This window comes from Moschus berezovskii, chromosome 5 (genome assembly GCF_049115385.1).
Source record: "Moschus berezovskii isolate FMDL1 chromosome 5, NW_MosBer_1.0, whole genome shotgun sequence".
Classification (NCBI taxonomy): Eukaryota; Metazoa; Chordata; class Mammalia; order Artiodactyla; family Moschidae; genus Moschus; species Moschus berezovskii.
The window spans coordinates 17,285,219-17,301,679 of record NC_142464.1 but is presented as its reverse complement, the minus strand read 5'-3'; the positions used below and the strand labels follow the sequence as shown (position 1 = coordinate 17,301,679).

The window sequence follows — 16,461 nt, the reverse complement described above, 5'->3', positions numbered from 1 at the left end:
CTTCTATTTCTCAGCAGGACTATTGCTACAGCCTCTAACTGATTTATCTGAGTAGTCATTTCTTCCACTCCAATCCGTTCTTCAAAGATCAGATAGTATCATGATTTCTGAAAGAAATTCTGGTAGCTACATACTGGTTTAACACTTTTAAAAGGCTTTTGATCACTCGGGGCTTCCCCGATAGCTCAGTTGGTAAAGAATCCACCCGGTTGGATTACTGGGTTGGGAAATTCTGCTGGAGAAGGGATAGGCTACCCACTCCAGTATTCCTGGGCTTCTCTCATGCCTCAGTTGGTAAAAAATCTGCCTGCAATGAGAAAGACCTGGGTTCGATCCCTGGGTTGGGAAGATCCCCTGGAGAAGGGAAAGGCTACCCACTCCAGTATTCTGGCCTAGAGAATTCCATGGACTTGTATAGTGCATGGGGTTGGAAAGAGTCGGACATGGTTGAGTGACTTTCACTCTCACCTCACTTTGGTTCCTCAAGGAATGGTGGCCACTTGGTCTCCCACTTGGCTCCCAGCTCCCATGTGCCTCTCAGGCTCTTTCCCGGCAGATCCCCTCCTTGGCTTTGTTCTCTAATCGCATGGGCCTTTTCTCAGCTCTTTGGCTGTGCTGCGGTTCTTTGTACCCCGTGGACTACACGCGGTTTCTCTCTCGTCCAGGCTCCTTCTGCCTCACACAGTTAGTACCTACTTGTCCTTCAGTTTTAAGTCTAAAGTTTATTTCTCCAGAGTGCTCTTATCGCACCTTCATGTTTCCTCACAGTGCTTTCAACATTTCTAATTAGATATATACTCACTAGAGCAATATCTCTTAGGACTTCCCTGTAACTCAGATGGTTAAGAATCTGCCTGCAATGCAGGAGACCTGGGTTCAATCCCTGGGTTGAGAAGATACTCTGGAGAAGGGAATGGCAACCCACTCCACTATTCTTGCCTGGAGGATCCCATGGACAGAGGAGCCTGGCAAGCTATAGTCTATAGGGTCACAAAGATTCAGACAGGACTGATAGACTAAAACTACTATTCACATATTAGAATGAACACAATGTCTTACTTATCATTCTATGGATTAAAATCATCATTAAATGCTGAAGAAGACTCCATTTTGGTGTGACACAATTCTATATTGTTGAATATTTACTTTTCCTTTTGTTATTATTATGATTAGTACCTTGATGAATAAAAAAAGGATATATATTTTTAATCCTTTTGAGGTTTTCTTATGGCTGCTCCCAGAAGAGGAATTGTACCACAAAATTATCTTTACAAACTGTTTGATAACTGTAATCAGTTTTCAAAAAATATCTCCATATATATCATTCTATGGGAATGTTTGAGTGCCTTTATTATGACACCCTTGTCAGCAGAGAGAATAAGGGTGACAAGATGCTAGGATGATATTTATGAGTACCATTTTGGTTTTATATTTTGTTGATAAATAATTGGGTTGACCATTTTTACACAGAAATTGTACAGTTGAATTTGTGTGTGTGTATGTAAATTATATATCTATGTCTTTTGTTTATTTGCTCAGTTTTCTACTATGTATTTTTAACAATTTGCAGAAATTTTTTTTTAAACAAATTAAGGGAACTAAGCCCTTTACCATGTATTGCTAACGATGGTCTACTTGGATACTTAAGTTTGTTAATTATGAAAGACCAACATTTTACATGTTTATATGGTTCAATCCCTTTTCTATTATGTTATGCTTGAAATTCCTTGCCCAAATTGATATGAATTAGATATTAGCTCTTATTTCTCATAGTTTTTGCTTCTTTGTATAGCTCTTTTAACATTTGACTGTTGAATACATCTGGACTTTAGCAATTCACCATTGCTTACATTCAAGTTATGATCAAATGCTTTTAACGATATTTTTTACTGCTTCATACCTGGTACCAAGAGTATGCCCTATCCGAAGGGTCAATGAGGATGGTGATGATCTTGGCTTTGGGGACCAGAGATGCAGCTCGTTTGGGAGCCTCTTCTGAGTGGAAGTAATTAGCACTCTTTTCAAATAGAAAGTCACTTGTAATGTTGGATGGAGTAGGAAAAAAGTCCATATACCTGAAGGCAGAGAAAGACAATTAATTAATTTGAGATCTAATTGTTTCCTACCATACTATGGATAGGAAATTATTTAAACAGTTTTACATCCATTTATATAAAGTTTTAATTATTGATGTTATAATAGTTAAAATAGAGACTATTCTGTACACTCTGACAGTAAAACAATCCCAGGTATTACTGTTCTAATGGGCTATTTAGGGCAGGTGAAAGAGTGAGATGAAATGGGTGGGTTGCTAAGGAACGGAGGGGAATTTCTTTAGATTTGGGTTGATGTTCTGTGCTATTGAAAGCCAAATCTAAAGAAATTAAGTTTACCCTTGGCAAACAGCAAATTACACCATATTGCCTAGTAAATATTTTAAAATAGTAAATTTATGTTTGCACACTTGAATGCTAAATTCTTAAATTGAGATTAAAGTGCACAAAAGAGGAAAATGTGTAAGTCAGAATAGCTATAAAATACTAGACAGATTAGGGCATAGTGCTTTCCTCCTTTTTAACTTCTGCATAATTTGTAGTGTGTATAGCAATGTGAAGACATTATAGTCTATCTAGAGTAATTAAGGAGATATTTCCTGCCAGTTGATCCTGCGGAGCCTCGGCAGGTTCACCCCTCCATATGCTGTCGGAACATTCCTCTGTGTGTAGATTATAGAATCAATATGTTCAGATGTTAATTCAGTTCAAGGCGTTAATTATGTGTGTAACCCTTCTTACAGCTCACCACTTCTCTAACCCTCAAATGTTCTAGAAATAAATAATGAGAGTAATTAAGAATTCATATAATATACTTATTTTCCTCTTTGACATTTGTTATTATGTTTCCCAAATGTGAAGTGGTGAAAAGTCTCATCTATATTCCTGCTTAACAATTTGCATTCCATTTGAGCTCACAGATAAGAGGAAATTGCTGCTCTGCTTTCAGTAACTTGCATGCAATTTCCAAATTCATTTAGTCTTTTTAAATAAGACAGAATAGTGCTATCCTAGGTGCAGAGTTGGAGAGACAATGGCAAACCACTCCAGTACTCTTGCCTAGAAAATCCCATGGACAGAGGAGCCTGGTGGGCTACAGTCCATGGGGTCGCTACTAGTCGGACAAGACTGAGTGACTTCACTTTCACTTTTCACTTTCAGACATTGGAGAGGGAAAGGGTAACCCACTCAGTGTTCTTGCCTAGAGAATCCCAGGGATGGCGGAGCCTGGTGGGCTGCCGTCTATGGGGTCGCACAGAGTAGGACACGACTGAAGCAACTTAGCAGCAGCAGTAGCAGGTGCAGAGTGGACACGTTGATACTCATACTGGGAACTCAAATCTGCTCACTGCCATCGCCTTGAACCCACTCTCATCCTAGCTGCATCTTAAAAGAATGAGCTTTTCATGAGGAAAGATTCACACGTGATGTTGACATAACATTTCATGCTATGTGCGTGTGGGCTAAGTTGTTTAGTCTTGCCGGACTCTGCACTTTGGGCTGTAGCCCACCAGGCTCCTCTGTCCATGGAATTTTCCAGGCAAGAATACTGGAGTGGGTTGCCGTTCCCTCCTCCAGGGGATTGTCTTGACCTAGGGATCCAACCCACATCTCCTTGGTTTCTGCATTGCAGGCAGATTCTTTACCCACTGAGCCATTAGTACATGCTACCCAGGTATGCAGTGAGGGGAGTTTACCTCAGGGGGAATTTGCCTTATATATACTTGGGATTTGGAAATCAGGGCCATATTTTCCTTAGACAATTGGGACATGGCTAGAAAAAAAAAACCAGAGTGAACATCAGTTACAGTATCAGGTTTATTCTGTTTTCATTTAGGGATAATATTGTGATTTTAAAATGTTCATAACTTATTAAGTATAAAGTAATTTTCCTCTTATGCACTTGTGTGACTAGCATTAATATGGTTTTAGAAACGCTCTGGTATTTGCATGACAAATATCAGCTTAGATTACAATACTACATTTACCGTCTATGTGTTCAATGAAGATACAAGTCACAGAGTATAAAAGAAAACAACCTTTTGATTTATTTGTTTTCTCAGGCGTTGTTGTGAAGACAAATTATGTATTTAATGTAAAAACAAATTCTAGACTCAGTGAAATAATAATATGCTTAAGGAGAATTTTAAATATCCTTATGAATAATTTGGATGGAAATATTCCATAATCCTCTTTATTCAATCATATTAATTTACCAGAAAAATATTATCATTATTGCACTGTCCAAATCAAATTATAGGCAACACTGATTAAACATATCATCATTATACATTAATTTTTAATTCATTATGGTAGAATTAAACATAACAAATTTATTCTGTAATTATGTAGATGCCTTGCATTCACCTATAATTGCTCTTCTGTGAATGAGCATGTGCTAATAATGGACTTTGTTTTTTGTTTTCTTACCAGTCAATTCCCTTGTGGTAGTTGTTTCCATTAAAGAATTGGACTTCTTCAAATGTTTTGGGACTGGGGAGATTGCTGATGATAGAAGGGTGCATAAGAAGAAATAAATAAAGTGCTGTTGTTCCTATTACAAAAAAAAAGGAAACAAAAGGTTATATAGCAACAAAAGACAAGACAATACTTTATTACTATTATGGGTGGAGGCATGAGGAGTAGCATGTGGGATTTTAGTTTCCTCAACAAGGGATAGCATGCAGGCCCCCTTGCACTGCAAATGCAGAGTGGTAACCATTGGACCACCAGGGAAGTCCTAACACAAATATTTAGCAAAATCTTTGCTCAAAAAGTAATATGCAAGACCAAATCATTCCAGTGTCAAAATGATTTCCTAAAAATCAGTTAAGTGCATTTCATGTGGCAAGGATTTGTGTTCTTATGTTAGTCTTCATGGTTCTATTGACTGAAACACTTCATTTAATCTGAATACATAGTCAAAGTTAAGTAGGTTGATACAGCTAGGGGAGAAATTCAGAAATTGGTTGATTAGATTTCCCTGCTGAAGTCAGATGAGTGGCTAAAGGATCAAAGACATCCAGCACAAAACCTGAACCTCAATTAATACTATGTTCAAATCAATTAAAGTTAATCAAACTATTCAACAGATGTCGACCAGTGCAACTCTGAACAAGTCACAGTAGTAATGATTGGTAATAATTCTTGATAAGAAAAACATATTTGCTGGCCTCAGTAAACTTTAAATGTATTTGTGGATTTGAGTCAAGTAAACAGGTGAGGGAGGTCCCATGATGAGAGAAGAGTAGAGTGCTTTTCCAATATATGAGAAAATGGGTAATTTAGACTTGTGCAGTCAGGGAAGGCTTCCAGGAGGAAACATTTTCTAAGATTGTACCTTAAAAATGTAAGCATTTCCAGTAAGGCTGAAAGAGGGGTGCAAGATTGTGGAAGACAGCCATTGACTGTCTTGCCCTGACAAGCCTGATAATAAGGCACTAGGCTGAACAGACTGGCTGACGTCATGTGTCACATCTAGACCTAGGTTAAGGCAGAATTTGAGGGTCATAGCAGGAAGGACCGTGAAATGACTGGTTCTCATAAGTCAAAACTTCTCTTATGGAAAAGGTGATTTCTTTTTGTAACATGGTGCACTCAGAAGACTTTGTTGGATTTCCCAACCCTAGGAGAGCGTGGAATGAACTACACGGGTGGACTGGCAGAACAATAATGATAGCAGCTGGGGATCTGGAAGAAAAGACCACAGAGAATTGTGTAGATTAAGAAAGTAACAATAGGTCTTAGGGCACCTAAGAAACCCAGAATCGTGGCTCCTAGTGAAATGGGAGGGCAACATTTAATAAATGTTCTTAAGGAGATTTCATTTTTATAGCATATAAAAAATCATCATCCAATTTCTTTGGCTTGTTCATCTTGGGAAAGCTCAAACCAGCTAAAAGCTTTATCATTTCCACACTGGTAGGTCAAATATGAAAATCTAAAGGTATAAGTTATTGTCTTTATAAATACAACCAGCAAAGAGGAAAACTAGATTTATACTTACTAACCTGTAGTGTTCTAGTAGAACTAAGAAGTAGTAATATTCAATGACAAATGATAGAAGATATGATTTTAAATTAAAATTTCAACATAAGTTTACAACATAGAAATGCTTTCTTTCTTTAGTCGTCATTCCAGTGTTAGAACAGCTGTGAGGGAGTTGGTGGAAAATTAATGAACATTTTAAATGACACGAACAATAACAAAAGTGATATATATGAAAATACGTGCTGCATTTTTTCTCTCCCTGCACACGTGTAACTTATTGTTGCAACACAATTTATATTCCTGGAGGAAGAAAAGATTTCAACAACCAATATCTAATAGTCTGGAAATTTTGCCCACAACCTTTAAAATGATCTACTTGCTTGTATTACAAATATCTTCATCTGGGCCAGGCTTATTTATCGTGACTGTTTGTTTTGTGTTATGGTTTGTGCACTCACTGATGAAAATGCTTCTAGTCAGAGCTGTGAATTCAAAATACAGCAAGTCAATAAAAAGTTTAATTAATCAGGACATGAGCAAAGTATATAAAGCTGTCACATGCTGAAGAAAGTATAAAATAGTCTAATTGAAAGTGTCATCTCATTGGCGAAATACTGTCACTGTCTTTTACTGCATTGTTATACACATGTCCTTCAGCACATGAGAAAATAACACGGGGAAAAGCTGCCTAATAAGCCTTAGGTGCATCAGAAAATAAATCCAAACCATATGTATACATAAAGATTATTTGAAAACAAGCAAAGAAACAAACAAACCACACAGGTAGAATATTTCAAGGTGATAATGACAGTGGTTCTGAAAAAAAATAAATTCAAGTTTGATATGCAGTATAAAATAGTTTGAATGAAGCCAAAGTTCTCTTTTATAACTTAATTCAGCAGTTAATTAGGCAAAACCACAAAAAAGGGTAGAAATTAAATATCAGATACCATAGCTGTGACATATAAGCTCAAAGTTGTCAAAAATGTGTTGTCTGTTGAACAGCTTTACAATTCATACTTAAAAATTTAGTCCATAAGTCTTAATCAATTAAATGAGCAACTTTAGGGTCCCTTTGAAGATCATGGCATAAAGATGATCCATAGGGATGAAGAGAAATTCAATAATGAACTTGAATGGCTGTCTAAATATTTCACTAAGGCAAACTTCATCAAATACTATATGACACTGTGTTTCATGACAAATCAAATGCAAAAAAACCCACAAACTGCACAGTTGGTTAGTCTTACCTGTTTTTTGCGGCCCGATTACAAGGAATTTTGGTAAGTGGTCACAAGTTTTCTCTCTGGACCATATGTCTTTGTGTCTTTTATCATCACATGGATTCTGCAAGAAGGAAGAATAATGAATCTTATTGTGTAATCAATATCTGGCTCTGTTCCATAAAAATTGTTCAAAACACAGGATCAAATTCTTGCCTGATACCCTTAAGTTAGGAGTTAGACCTTGTTCTGGTTCTGATTTTCAAATTGTTTCCTTCTAAAATGGCACTTTCCTTTCCTTCAAGGCTAGAATTCTGCATCAAGTCTCTCCTGCCTTCACTCTTCTCAGGCTTGGCTTGGTGTTCTAACTTCTGAGATTCTACCCTACCTCTGAATTCATGTTTTACGTCTGTATACCTGATCCTTAGCTTGTCTCTGCCTGGTTTGAACTCAGGTTTTCAGATACCTGTGCTTTGCCCTAATTGTTCCTACTTGTTTTTCTCTAGAGGGCTGGAAAGTCATCCTTGAACTCTGGACTTGGCCACCTTTTTCTTCCCTTTTTATACTGTATTCTATTCTCTGCTGATCCAGATAATCTCATAGTTTGGTCATATCCCAGAAGCAGATACCATGAAGATCATTATTTCTAGCCCTTTCTTTCCTTCTGAACAATAATTTAAATTGTATATATGTCACCGTTGCACAGACGTGGTAAGGAAATGAGCCAACATAGCCATACATCCAATTTTATCCCCATCTCAACTTTCTCTCATACCAGCCTCCATTCTGTTCAAGTCGTGAGGTCCAAATTTACCATCCAATTCATGACACTTGAGAATTAAGAGTCCTAAGGACTTCCCTAGTGGTTCAGTGGATAAGCATCCACCTGCCAATGCAAGGGACACTGGTTCAATCCCCAGTCTGGGGAGATTCCACATGCCCGTGTGCCACAGCCACCGAGTTTGTACTCTACAGCCCACGAGCTGCAACTACCAAACCCGTGTGCCACAACGACTGAAGCCTGTGTGCCGTAAAGCCTGTGCTCCACAACAAGATATGTCACTGCAATGAAAAGCCTGTGCGCTGCACCAAGAGTAGCCCCCACTGGCCACAACTAGAGAAAGCCCATACAAAGCAACAAAGACCCAGGACAGCCATAAATAAATAAATAATCTTTAAAAAAGGGTAAATGATAGTGATTCAGTTCAGTTCAGTCGCTGAGTCGTGTCCGACTCTCCGCGACCCCATGAATCACAGCACGCCAGGCCTCCCTGTCCATCACCAACTCCCAGAGCTCACTCAAACCCATGTCCACAGAGTCGGTGATGCCATCCAGCCATCTAATTCTCGGTCGTCCCCTTCTTCTCCCGCCCCCAACCTTTCCCAGCATCAGAGTCTTTTCCAGTGATACCACTTTTAAAATATCTATTGACTGACAAAATGGGTGTATTATATTGGTAATCTAATTAATAAATATTGTCGAAAATTATTTTTGCAAAATTCTTTCTAAAAACCATATGTTGACCACTAAAACAATTATAATTTTACATTTATTATTCAAATTTAAAAATGGCATAGGATAATTGATAATTAATCATTTATGGTTCATGTTTTTGTACTTAAATCAGTTTTTTTAAAATCCATATCTGCTCTAATAATATGTCACCCAAGTTCCTCTGAAGAATGCTTTCACTATACCAGCCAAGTTTCAAGTAAAAGATGAGAACTGTACTTTGCAATTCCTACTACTAAGATAGAGGGGCTTCCCTGGTGGCTCAGACAATAAAGAATCTGCCTGCCATGCAGGAGACCTGGATTTGATTCCTGGCTTGGGAAGATCCCTTGATAGAATGGCAACCCACTCCAGTAGTCTTGTCTGTAGAATTCCATGGACAGAAAAACCTGGCGGGCTACAGTCCACGGGGTCTCAAAGAGTTGGACATGACTGAGTGACTAACACTTTCACTTTCACTAAGATAGAAGCACAAAGCTTGATAGGCTTCTTTGGGTTTTAGACACATTTCTTTTTTTTAATTTAGGAAATACTTCTCTGAGTCACCGACTGAATGACGCAGAAACCTGCTGGTTTTGAGTGGAACCCAGAACAAGAAAGAGCCCTGCAAGAGGTAAGTCTGAAGTTGAAGCAGTCCTCCCGCTTGGGCCATGCATTGTGGCAGACCCATGGTACCATGGCCTCTATGGTATAAAAGGATACCAAACAGAGTTTTGGTCAAGTCCCAGAGGAGAATCACAGTGTTTACCCTTAAGGTTCTGCAGTGCATCATTCAAACAGTAGCTCCTGGTATGCTACTGGGCCCTGGAAGAGATTATGTTTGTCACAGATTTTCAGAGTAATCATGTGGTCACAATCCACTATCATAAGTTTAATACTGACAGACCAACCAAGTCATCAGTTCAAGCATACCCAGTAGCTATTCATTATAAGATGGAGTGATACAGCTGGGACCTATTTCAAGAAGATACGAAGGCTACAAGTAACCTTATAAAGTGCCCAGACCCTATGTTACCTATCACAGTCTCACTGACGCCTCTACCTCATGTCCACTGAGTCAGTGATGCCATCCAACCATCCCATCCTCTGTTGTCCCCTTCTTCTCCTGCCTTCAGTCTTCCCCAGCATCAGGGTCTTTTCCAGTGAGTTGGCTCTTCACATCAGGTGGTCAAAGTAATGGAGCTCCAGCTTCAGCATCAGTCCTTCCAGTGAATGTTCAAGAATGATTTCCTTTAGGATTGATTGGTTTGATCTCCTTGCTGTCCAAGGGATTCTCAAGAGTCTTCCCCAACACCACAGTTCAAACGCATCAATTCTTCAGCACTCAGCCTTCTTTATGGTCCAACTCTCACATCCATTTATGACTACAGGAAAAATCATAGCTTTGACTAGACGGACTTTCATCAGTAAAATGATGTATTTGCTTTTAATATGCTGACTAGGCTTATAATAGCTTTCCTTCCACTTTTTGGATGGATGCATAAAGTGACCAAAAAATGTGGCGATCTTTGTACTGCCCATGAATGTACACCAGAGAGTATCTGGTGTAGAAGTGCTGCACAACCCAGCAGTCAGATGATTCAGCCAGTTCCCAACATTCCCACATGTCACTAACCTCTGTCCTCGGGCAATCCAGCTCTGAAATAAAGGGTATATGAATGAAGAATCTGTGAAAGCAAGTTGGAAACCATTCCTGGGCTTCCTTTCCCCAAGTCTGCTTTAGTTACAGCCACTGTCGAGTACCTGATCTGTCAGTAAGAGACCACTTCTAAGTTCCAGAAACAGCACTCTCCTAACACTTGGTAGAAAATTGATTATGTTGGACACGTCCTTCCTGAAAAGGGCAGTGACTCATCCTGATCCCAGCTGGAACACATTCAGAGTACAAATTTGCTTCTCTCAGTTTCCATAGCCTTGGCCATCATCACTGTGCAAGGTCTCAAGGAATGTCTAACTCGCTGATATGGTAGCTCACATAATGTTGTCTTGGGTAAAGGGAACCACTCCTGACAAAGGGAGTGTGATAGCAGGCTTCTGCCCATGGGAGTCACTCTCCAGAGATGCTGACCTGACAGAGGGGTGAAAGACCGCATGAAAGAGGCAGTTGAGGTACCAACTTTTAGATACACACCATACCTCTTAAATTAAAAGCTATTGTTTGGTTCTGTGTCCCCAAAGGGTAGTATAGTTATGTCCAGGAATTGAGGAGTGGGTGTAGGAGTAGACCCATTCACCATCATCTGCAGTGGCTTACTTGGAGACTTTGTGCTTTCCATCTTACATCTTTAAAGTCTGTGGGTCTAGGAGCTCTGGTTCCCAGAGGAGAGACGGTTCCAAGCAGGAGTCCCAGGAAGAGGATCACCACCTAAATGTTGCAGCTTGTGTCCATTCACTTTGGACTCCTTGTGTGCGTAGACCAGCAGGCATGGAAATGAATTACAATCCTCACCCGGCAATTGACGCTGATCACCACAAGTAGAACCGCTACTATACAGGGAGAAATATCCTTGGCGCCCAAATCACTAGGTTACTTGCTACTTCTATGCCCAGTTCTAACTATAACTGAGAAAGCATGGCCACCACAGCCTGATTAGGGCTAGGTTGGGCACCAGACCAGAGTTTACCACAGTATACTTCATAAGTTCAGTTCATTTCAGTTCACTCAGTTGTGTCTGACTCTTTGTGACCCCATGAACTGCAGCACGCCAGGCCTCCCTGTCCATCACTAACTCCCAGAGTTTACCCAAACTCATGTCCATTGAATTGGTGATGCCATCCAACCATCTCATCCTCTGTCGTCCCCTTCTCCTCCTGCCCTCAATTTTTCCCATTATCAGGGTCTTTTTCAAATGAGTCAACTCTTCACATCAGGTGGCCAAAGTATTGGAGTTTCAGCTTCAACATCACTCCTTCCAATTAACACCCAGGACTGATCTCCTTTAGGATGGACTGGTTGGATCTCCTTGCAGTACAAGGGGCCCTCAAGAGTCTTCTTCAACACCACAGTTCAAAAGATTCAATTATTCACTGATCAGCTTTCTTTATAGTCCAACTCTCACATCCATACATGACCACTGGAAAAACCATAGCCTTGACTAGATGGAGCATTGTTGGCAAAGTAATGTCTCTGCTTTTTTATGTCTAGGTTGGTCATAACTTTCCTTCCATGGAGTAAGCATGTTTTAATGTCATGGCTGCAGTCACCATCTGCAGTGATTTTGGAGCCTCCCCGCCCCCAAAAAAATAAATTCAGCCACTGTTTCCACTGTTTCCGTATCTATTTGCCATGAAGTAATGGGACTGGATGCCATGATCTTAGTTTTCTGAATGTTGAGCTTTAAGACAACTTTTCACTCTCCTCTTTCACTTTCATTAAGAGGCTCTTTAGTTCCTCTTCACTTTCTGCCATAAGGGTAGTGTCATCTGCATATCTGAGGTTATTGATATTTCTCCCGGCAATCTTGATTCCAGCTGGTGCTTCTTCCAGCCCAGCGTTTCTCAAGATGTACTCTGCATATAAATTAAATAAGCATGGTGACAATATACAGCCTTGACATACTCCTTTTCCTATTTGGAACCAGTATGTTGTTCCATGTCCAGTTCTAACTGTTGCTTCCTGATCTACACATAGGTTTCTCAAGAGACAAGTCAGGTGGTCTGGTATTCCCATCTCTTTCAGAATTTTCCACAGTTTATTGTGATCCACACAGTCAAAGGCTTTGGCATAGTCGATGAAGCAGAAATAGATGTTTTTCTGAAACTCTCTTGCTTTTTTGGTGATCCAACAGATGTTGGCGGTTTGATATCTGGTTCCCTGCCTTTGCTAAAACCAGTTTGAGTGTCTGGAAGTTCACAGTTCATGTATTGCTGAAGCCTGGCTTGGAGAATTTTGAGCATTACTTTGCTAGCGTGTGAGATGAGCACAACTGTGCCATAGTTTGAGCATTCTTTGGCACTTCCTGTCTTTGGAATTGGAATGAAAACGGACCTTTTTCAGTCCTGTGGCCACTGCTGAGTTTTCCAAATTTGCTGACGTATTGAGTGCAGCACTTTTACAGCATCATCTTTCAGGATTTGAAATAGCTCAACTGAAATTCTATCACCTCCCCTAGCTTTGTTCGTAGTGATGCTTCCTAAGGCCCACTTGACTTCACATTCCAGGATGTCTGGCTCTAGGTGAGTGATCACACCATCATGATTAACTGTGTCATGAAGATCTTTTTGGTACAGTTCTTCATAATTTAAGTTATCTTTATCCAGGCATAGCCTTCCTCTGTCATAAGTCCCAGAGAAAATTGCAAGAAAAGAATTAGTGGGACAAATAAAGCTGCTGCTAATGAAGCTGGTCCTGAAACTACTCGACACACCAGGTTAGCCTTCCATACCAGCAGAACTGCTACCCACTGGTCGGGGAAAGCCAGAGTAGGGGATATAGACATGGGAGAATATGGAGAAAATGTGCACTGTTTCAGCTTTGGAATTGGCTGCAGCAATGAGGCTGCGGTTTCTCCTTATGACCTTCCTCTTTTAGGTTTCCCCAGGAATTATGTTCAAAACTGTGGGGAAATTGCACCTGGGTGAGTGAGTGTGCTAGGAGAAGCAAGTACAGCCATGCGGTACAGGTGAGGACGGGGCACACCTTGTGCTTCTATTCATCCATTAAGGTGGAGCACCTTTTCCTCCACTGAAGGAAGCACCCTATTTCTGACCAGCTGGGGAGACTGAGTACTGCCTTGGCCAAATAGAAGCCACTTGACAGGAAGTTGTGAGTCCCCTTGCCACTTTCCAGAGGTGGCCCGTGTCCAGTGATTGACTGATTCAGGGGTGTGACAGCATGACCAACTTGCTTCAAGGTCAGACAATTTGCGTGATTAGCTCTCTCCCTGCAGATCCAGTTGAGGCCTGACTTTTCTAAGACTACATTATGCTCTGCTTTTTCCTGTTCCACATTTTCCCTTATAAGCTTTTCCTGAAAGTGTTTCCTCAACAAATAATTGACCAGATCCCTATCACAGAACTGATGCATTTTCCATTGCCATCTTTCACTGGAACAAGAGTACAGCGTAATACAAAAATGCCAGTTATGTATGCAATCTGTGAGAATTCACCTTGCAAAAGGTTAGCCTATACATCTTGAATTTCTTGATGAATTTATCTATAGAAACTGTGATAAAGGAGTTAATTACAAGCCAATAAGGGCAACAGTTCTTATCTATTTTACATAATAAATGAAATTTATTTTATTTTTACTAGTGTTTCTATTTTCTGCAATCTTTTTATTCAGTATTCAATCTCAAATTCTCCATAGTCTAACTTTAGCTTAACTCTCTGAACATAATTTCCACTATAGCAGAGAAGGCTAAACTATCTTGTTTCCTTTTCTTCCTTCAGTAACAGAACATCACTATTTTGTTTAGTCTCTGGCTTTCCAGCTAGAGATTATATTTCATAATCTCTTGAATTTAGCTTCCTTCATATGAGTCACTTCAGTTTAACATAATGATGCAAAGTATCTTAAAGTCACTCTCCCTAGATTTTCCCTTTTCTACTTACTGCCAGCTGTAATATGGCTACAATTGCACCATGTGTCTTGGACTCAGAAGTGGAGACTATAAATATGTTGAATTCCTGGATAACTGGGGCCCTGGATAACCATGCAGAACAGAGCTGTCTAACTCTCCTAGACTGCTTGCCCATTTTTCAGATAGTTACATGAGTGAGAAATATCTTTCTATTTAGCCCCTGTATTTTTGGAACACCATCCTTATAGCAGCATTGCCGTATTCTCACTGTGATTCCTGTGAGAAGATAAAAAATTTGTGTCACAATATGAATTACTGCACTGCATGCTTCAACAAGAACATTTCACTGCAGGAGAAAAAAAAGAAGATGATTCTGGATAAAGCAACCGGCTGCTTTTGATATAGATTGTTTATATGTTGGCACAAACTTTTTGTCTCATGGTGAATTGGCAACAAATACTTCAAACCTGTTCATGGGCCTCTGCCTCCGATGCAGGAGACCCGGGTTTGATCCCTGGGTTGGGAAGATCCTCTGGAAGAGGAAATGGCAACCCACTCCAGTATTCTTGCCTGGAAAATCCCATGGACAGAGCAGCCTGATGGGCTACAGTCTGTGGGGTCACAAAGGGTCAGACAGGACTGAGAGACTAACACTTTGAGTAGCACTGAATTAACAAGTGCCAACACCAACCTGAAGCTTCGGTTTTACTGTATTCACTACTATAGACATACTCATACCTGCACGTGAATCTTGGAATTATTTATATTTCTGGGCAACACTTTTATTTTTTCCCTACAATTCAGGGTCAAAATCTTGCCAGTTCTTCTCACTGAAGCTAATATCTGTCATAAATCATTCCTATTTATTTTGGTGGGGCAGTAGGGCTCTGTAGTTTTGAGTGTGAGCTCAGGAGGGAGACAGCCTGTGTCTTAAGCAATTTCCCCAAACTCCCTGGACTTCAGGTTTCTTATCCATTAAATCATGATTGATATTGTTTACCTGGCACAGTTATTGAGAACATTAAATGAGTTAATACATTAAAAAACATTAAATTGTGCTCTATAAAAGAAAGTGCTTATTCTTTGGGCTCAGTCGCTCAGTCATGTCCAACTCTTTGCAACCCCCTGGACTGTAACCTGGCAGGCTCCTCTGTCCATGGGATTTTCCAGGCAAGAATACTGAACCAGGTTTCCATTTCCTACTTCAGGGGCATCTGCCCAATCCAGGGATCAAACCCACGTCTATCACATCGCCTACACTGGCAGGCAGATTCTTTACCACTAGCACCACCTGGGAAGTTTATCCTGTAATCTCCCATAAACTCTTTTTTTTCCCTTTGTTCAGATTAGTTAGGCAACTGGAACAGCAGAAAGAGATTACACTTGCTGATGGACTGGTTATTGCAGGTATTCATCCTGAGATCTGACTTCCTGGTCCTTGTCAGAAGCACCAGCAACTAAGGTGACTGCCCCTTCTCAGAGCTGGATGGCTAGACTTCTGGAACCCATGAGATATAGGCAAACTTGAAGCTATGGACTCTTCTACCATTTGATCCAAAGACTCCTATATAATCCTAATTCAGTTTATTGATGGATATTCTTTTTTCCCCCCACATTTATTATACTTAAAGTGCTTCCAAGGTGGTGCAATGGTAAAGAATGCACCTGCCAATGCAGGAGACGCAAGACTCACAGGTTCAATCCCTGGGTCAGGAAGATCTCCTGGAGAAGGAAATGGCAACTCACTCCAGTATGCTTGCTGAAAAATTCCACGGACAGAGGAGGCTGGTGGGCTACAGTCCATGGGGTCATAGAATCAGACTGAGTGACCAAGCATGCGCACAATATAAACAATCCCTTGATTCCTCTAAATGTGAATACAGCCAAAATACCTGAAACAGCCTGGAGTTTCTTCAGGCAAACTGGAAGCTATAGGCTATTCTACCAAATGATGCAGACTCCTATATGATCCTAATTCAGTTTATTTCTGGATATTCTTTCTTCACACTCTATTATATTTAAACATAATCTAGGTACATTTACTGCTTGCTCAGATGGCTTTTTTAAAATGCTATTTTATTTTAATTTATTTTTTAAAAAGCTTTTAATTTTGTGTTGGAGTATAACCGATTAACAATATTATGGTAGTTTCAGCTGAA

General features: G+C 40.0%; 1 protein-coding gene across 1 annotated transcript in view; it reads right to left on the bottom strand.

The window, feature by feature from the left end:
- The window catches only part of LOC129561763 (N-heparan sulfate sulfotransferase 4), a 287,072-nt gene that overhangs the window by 15,236 nt on the left and 255,375 nt on the right, over positions 1 to 16,461 (bottom strand). Inside the window, exons 7-9 of the mRNA XM_055434497.2 lie at positions 7,295 to 7,391; positions 4,485 to 4,608; positions 1,901 to 2,075 (exon numbers count right to left, since the gene is read on the bottom strand). Coding sequence (XP_055290472.1) covers positions 1,901 to 2,075; positions 4,485 to 4,608; positions 7,295 to 7,391 — 396 coding nt within the window. The remainder of the gene's footprint in view (positions 1 to 1,900; positions 2,076 to 4,484; positions 4,609 to 7,294; positions 7,392 to 16,461) is intronic.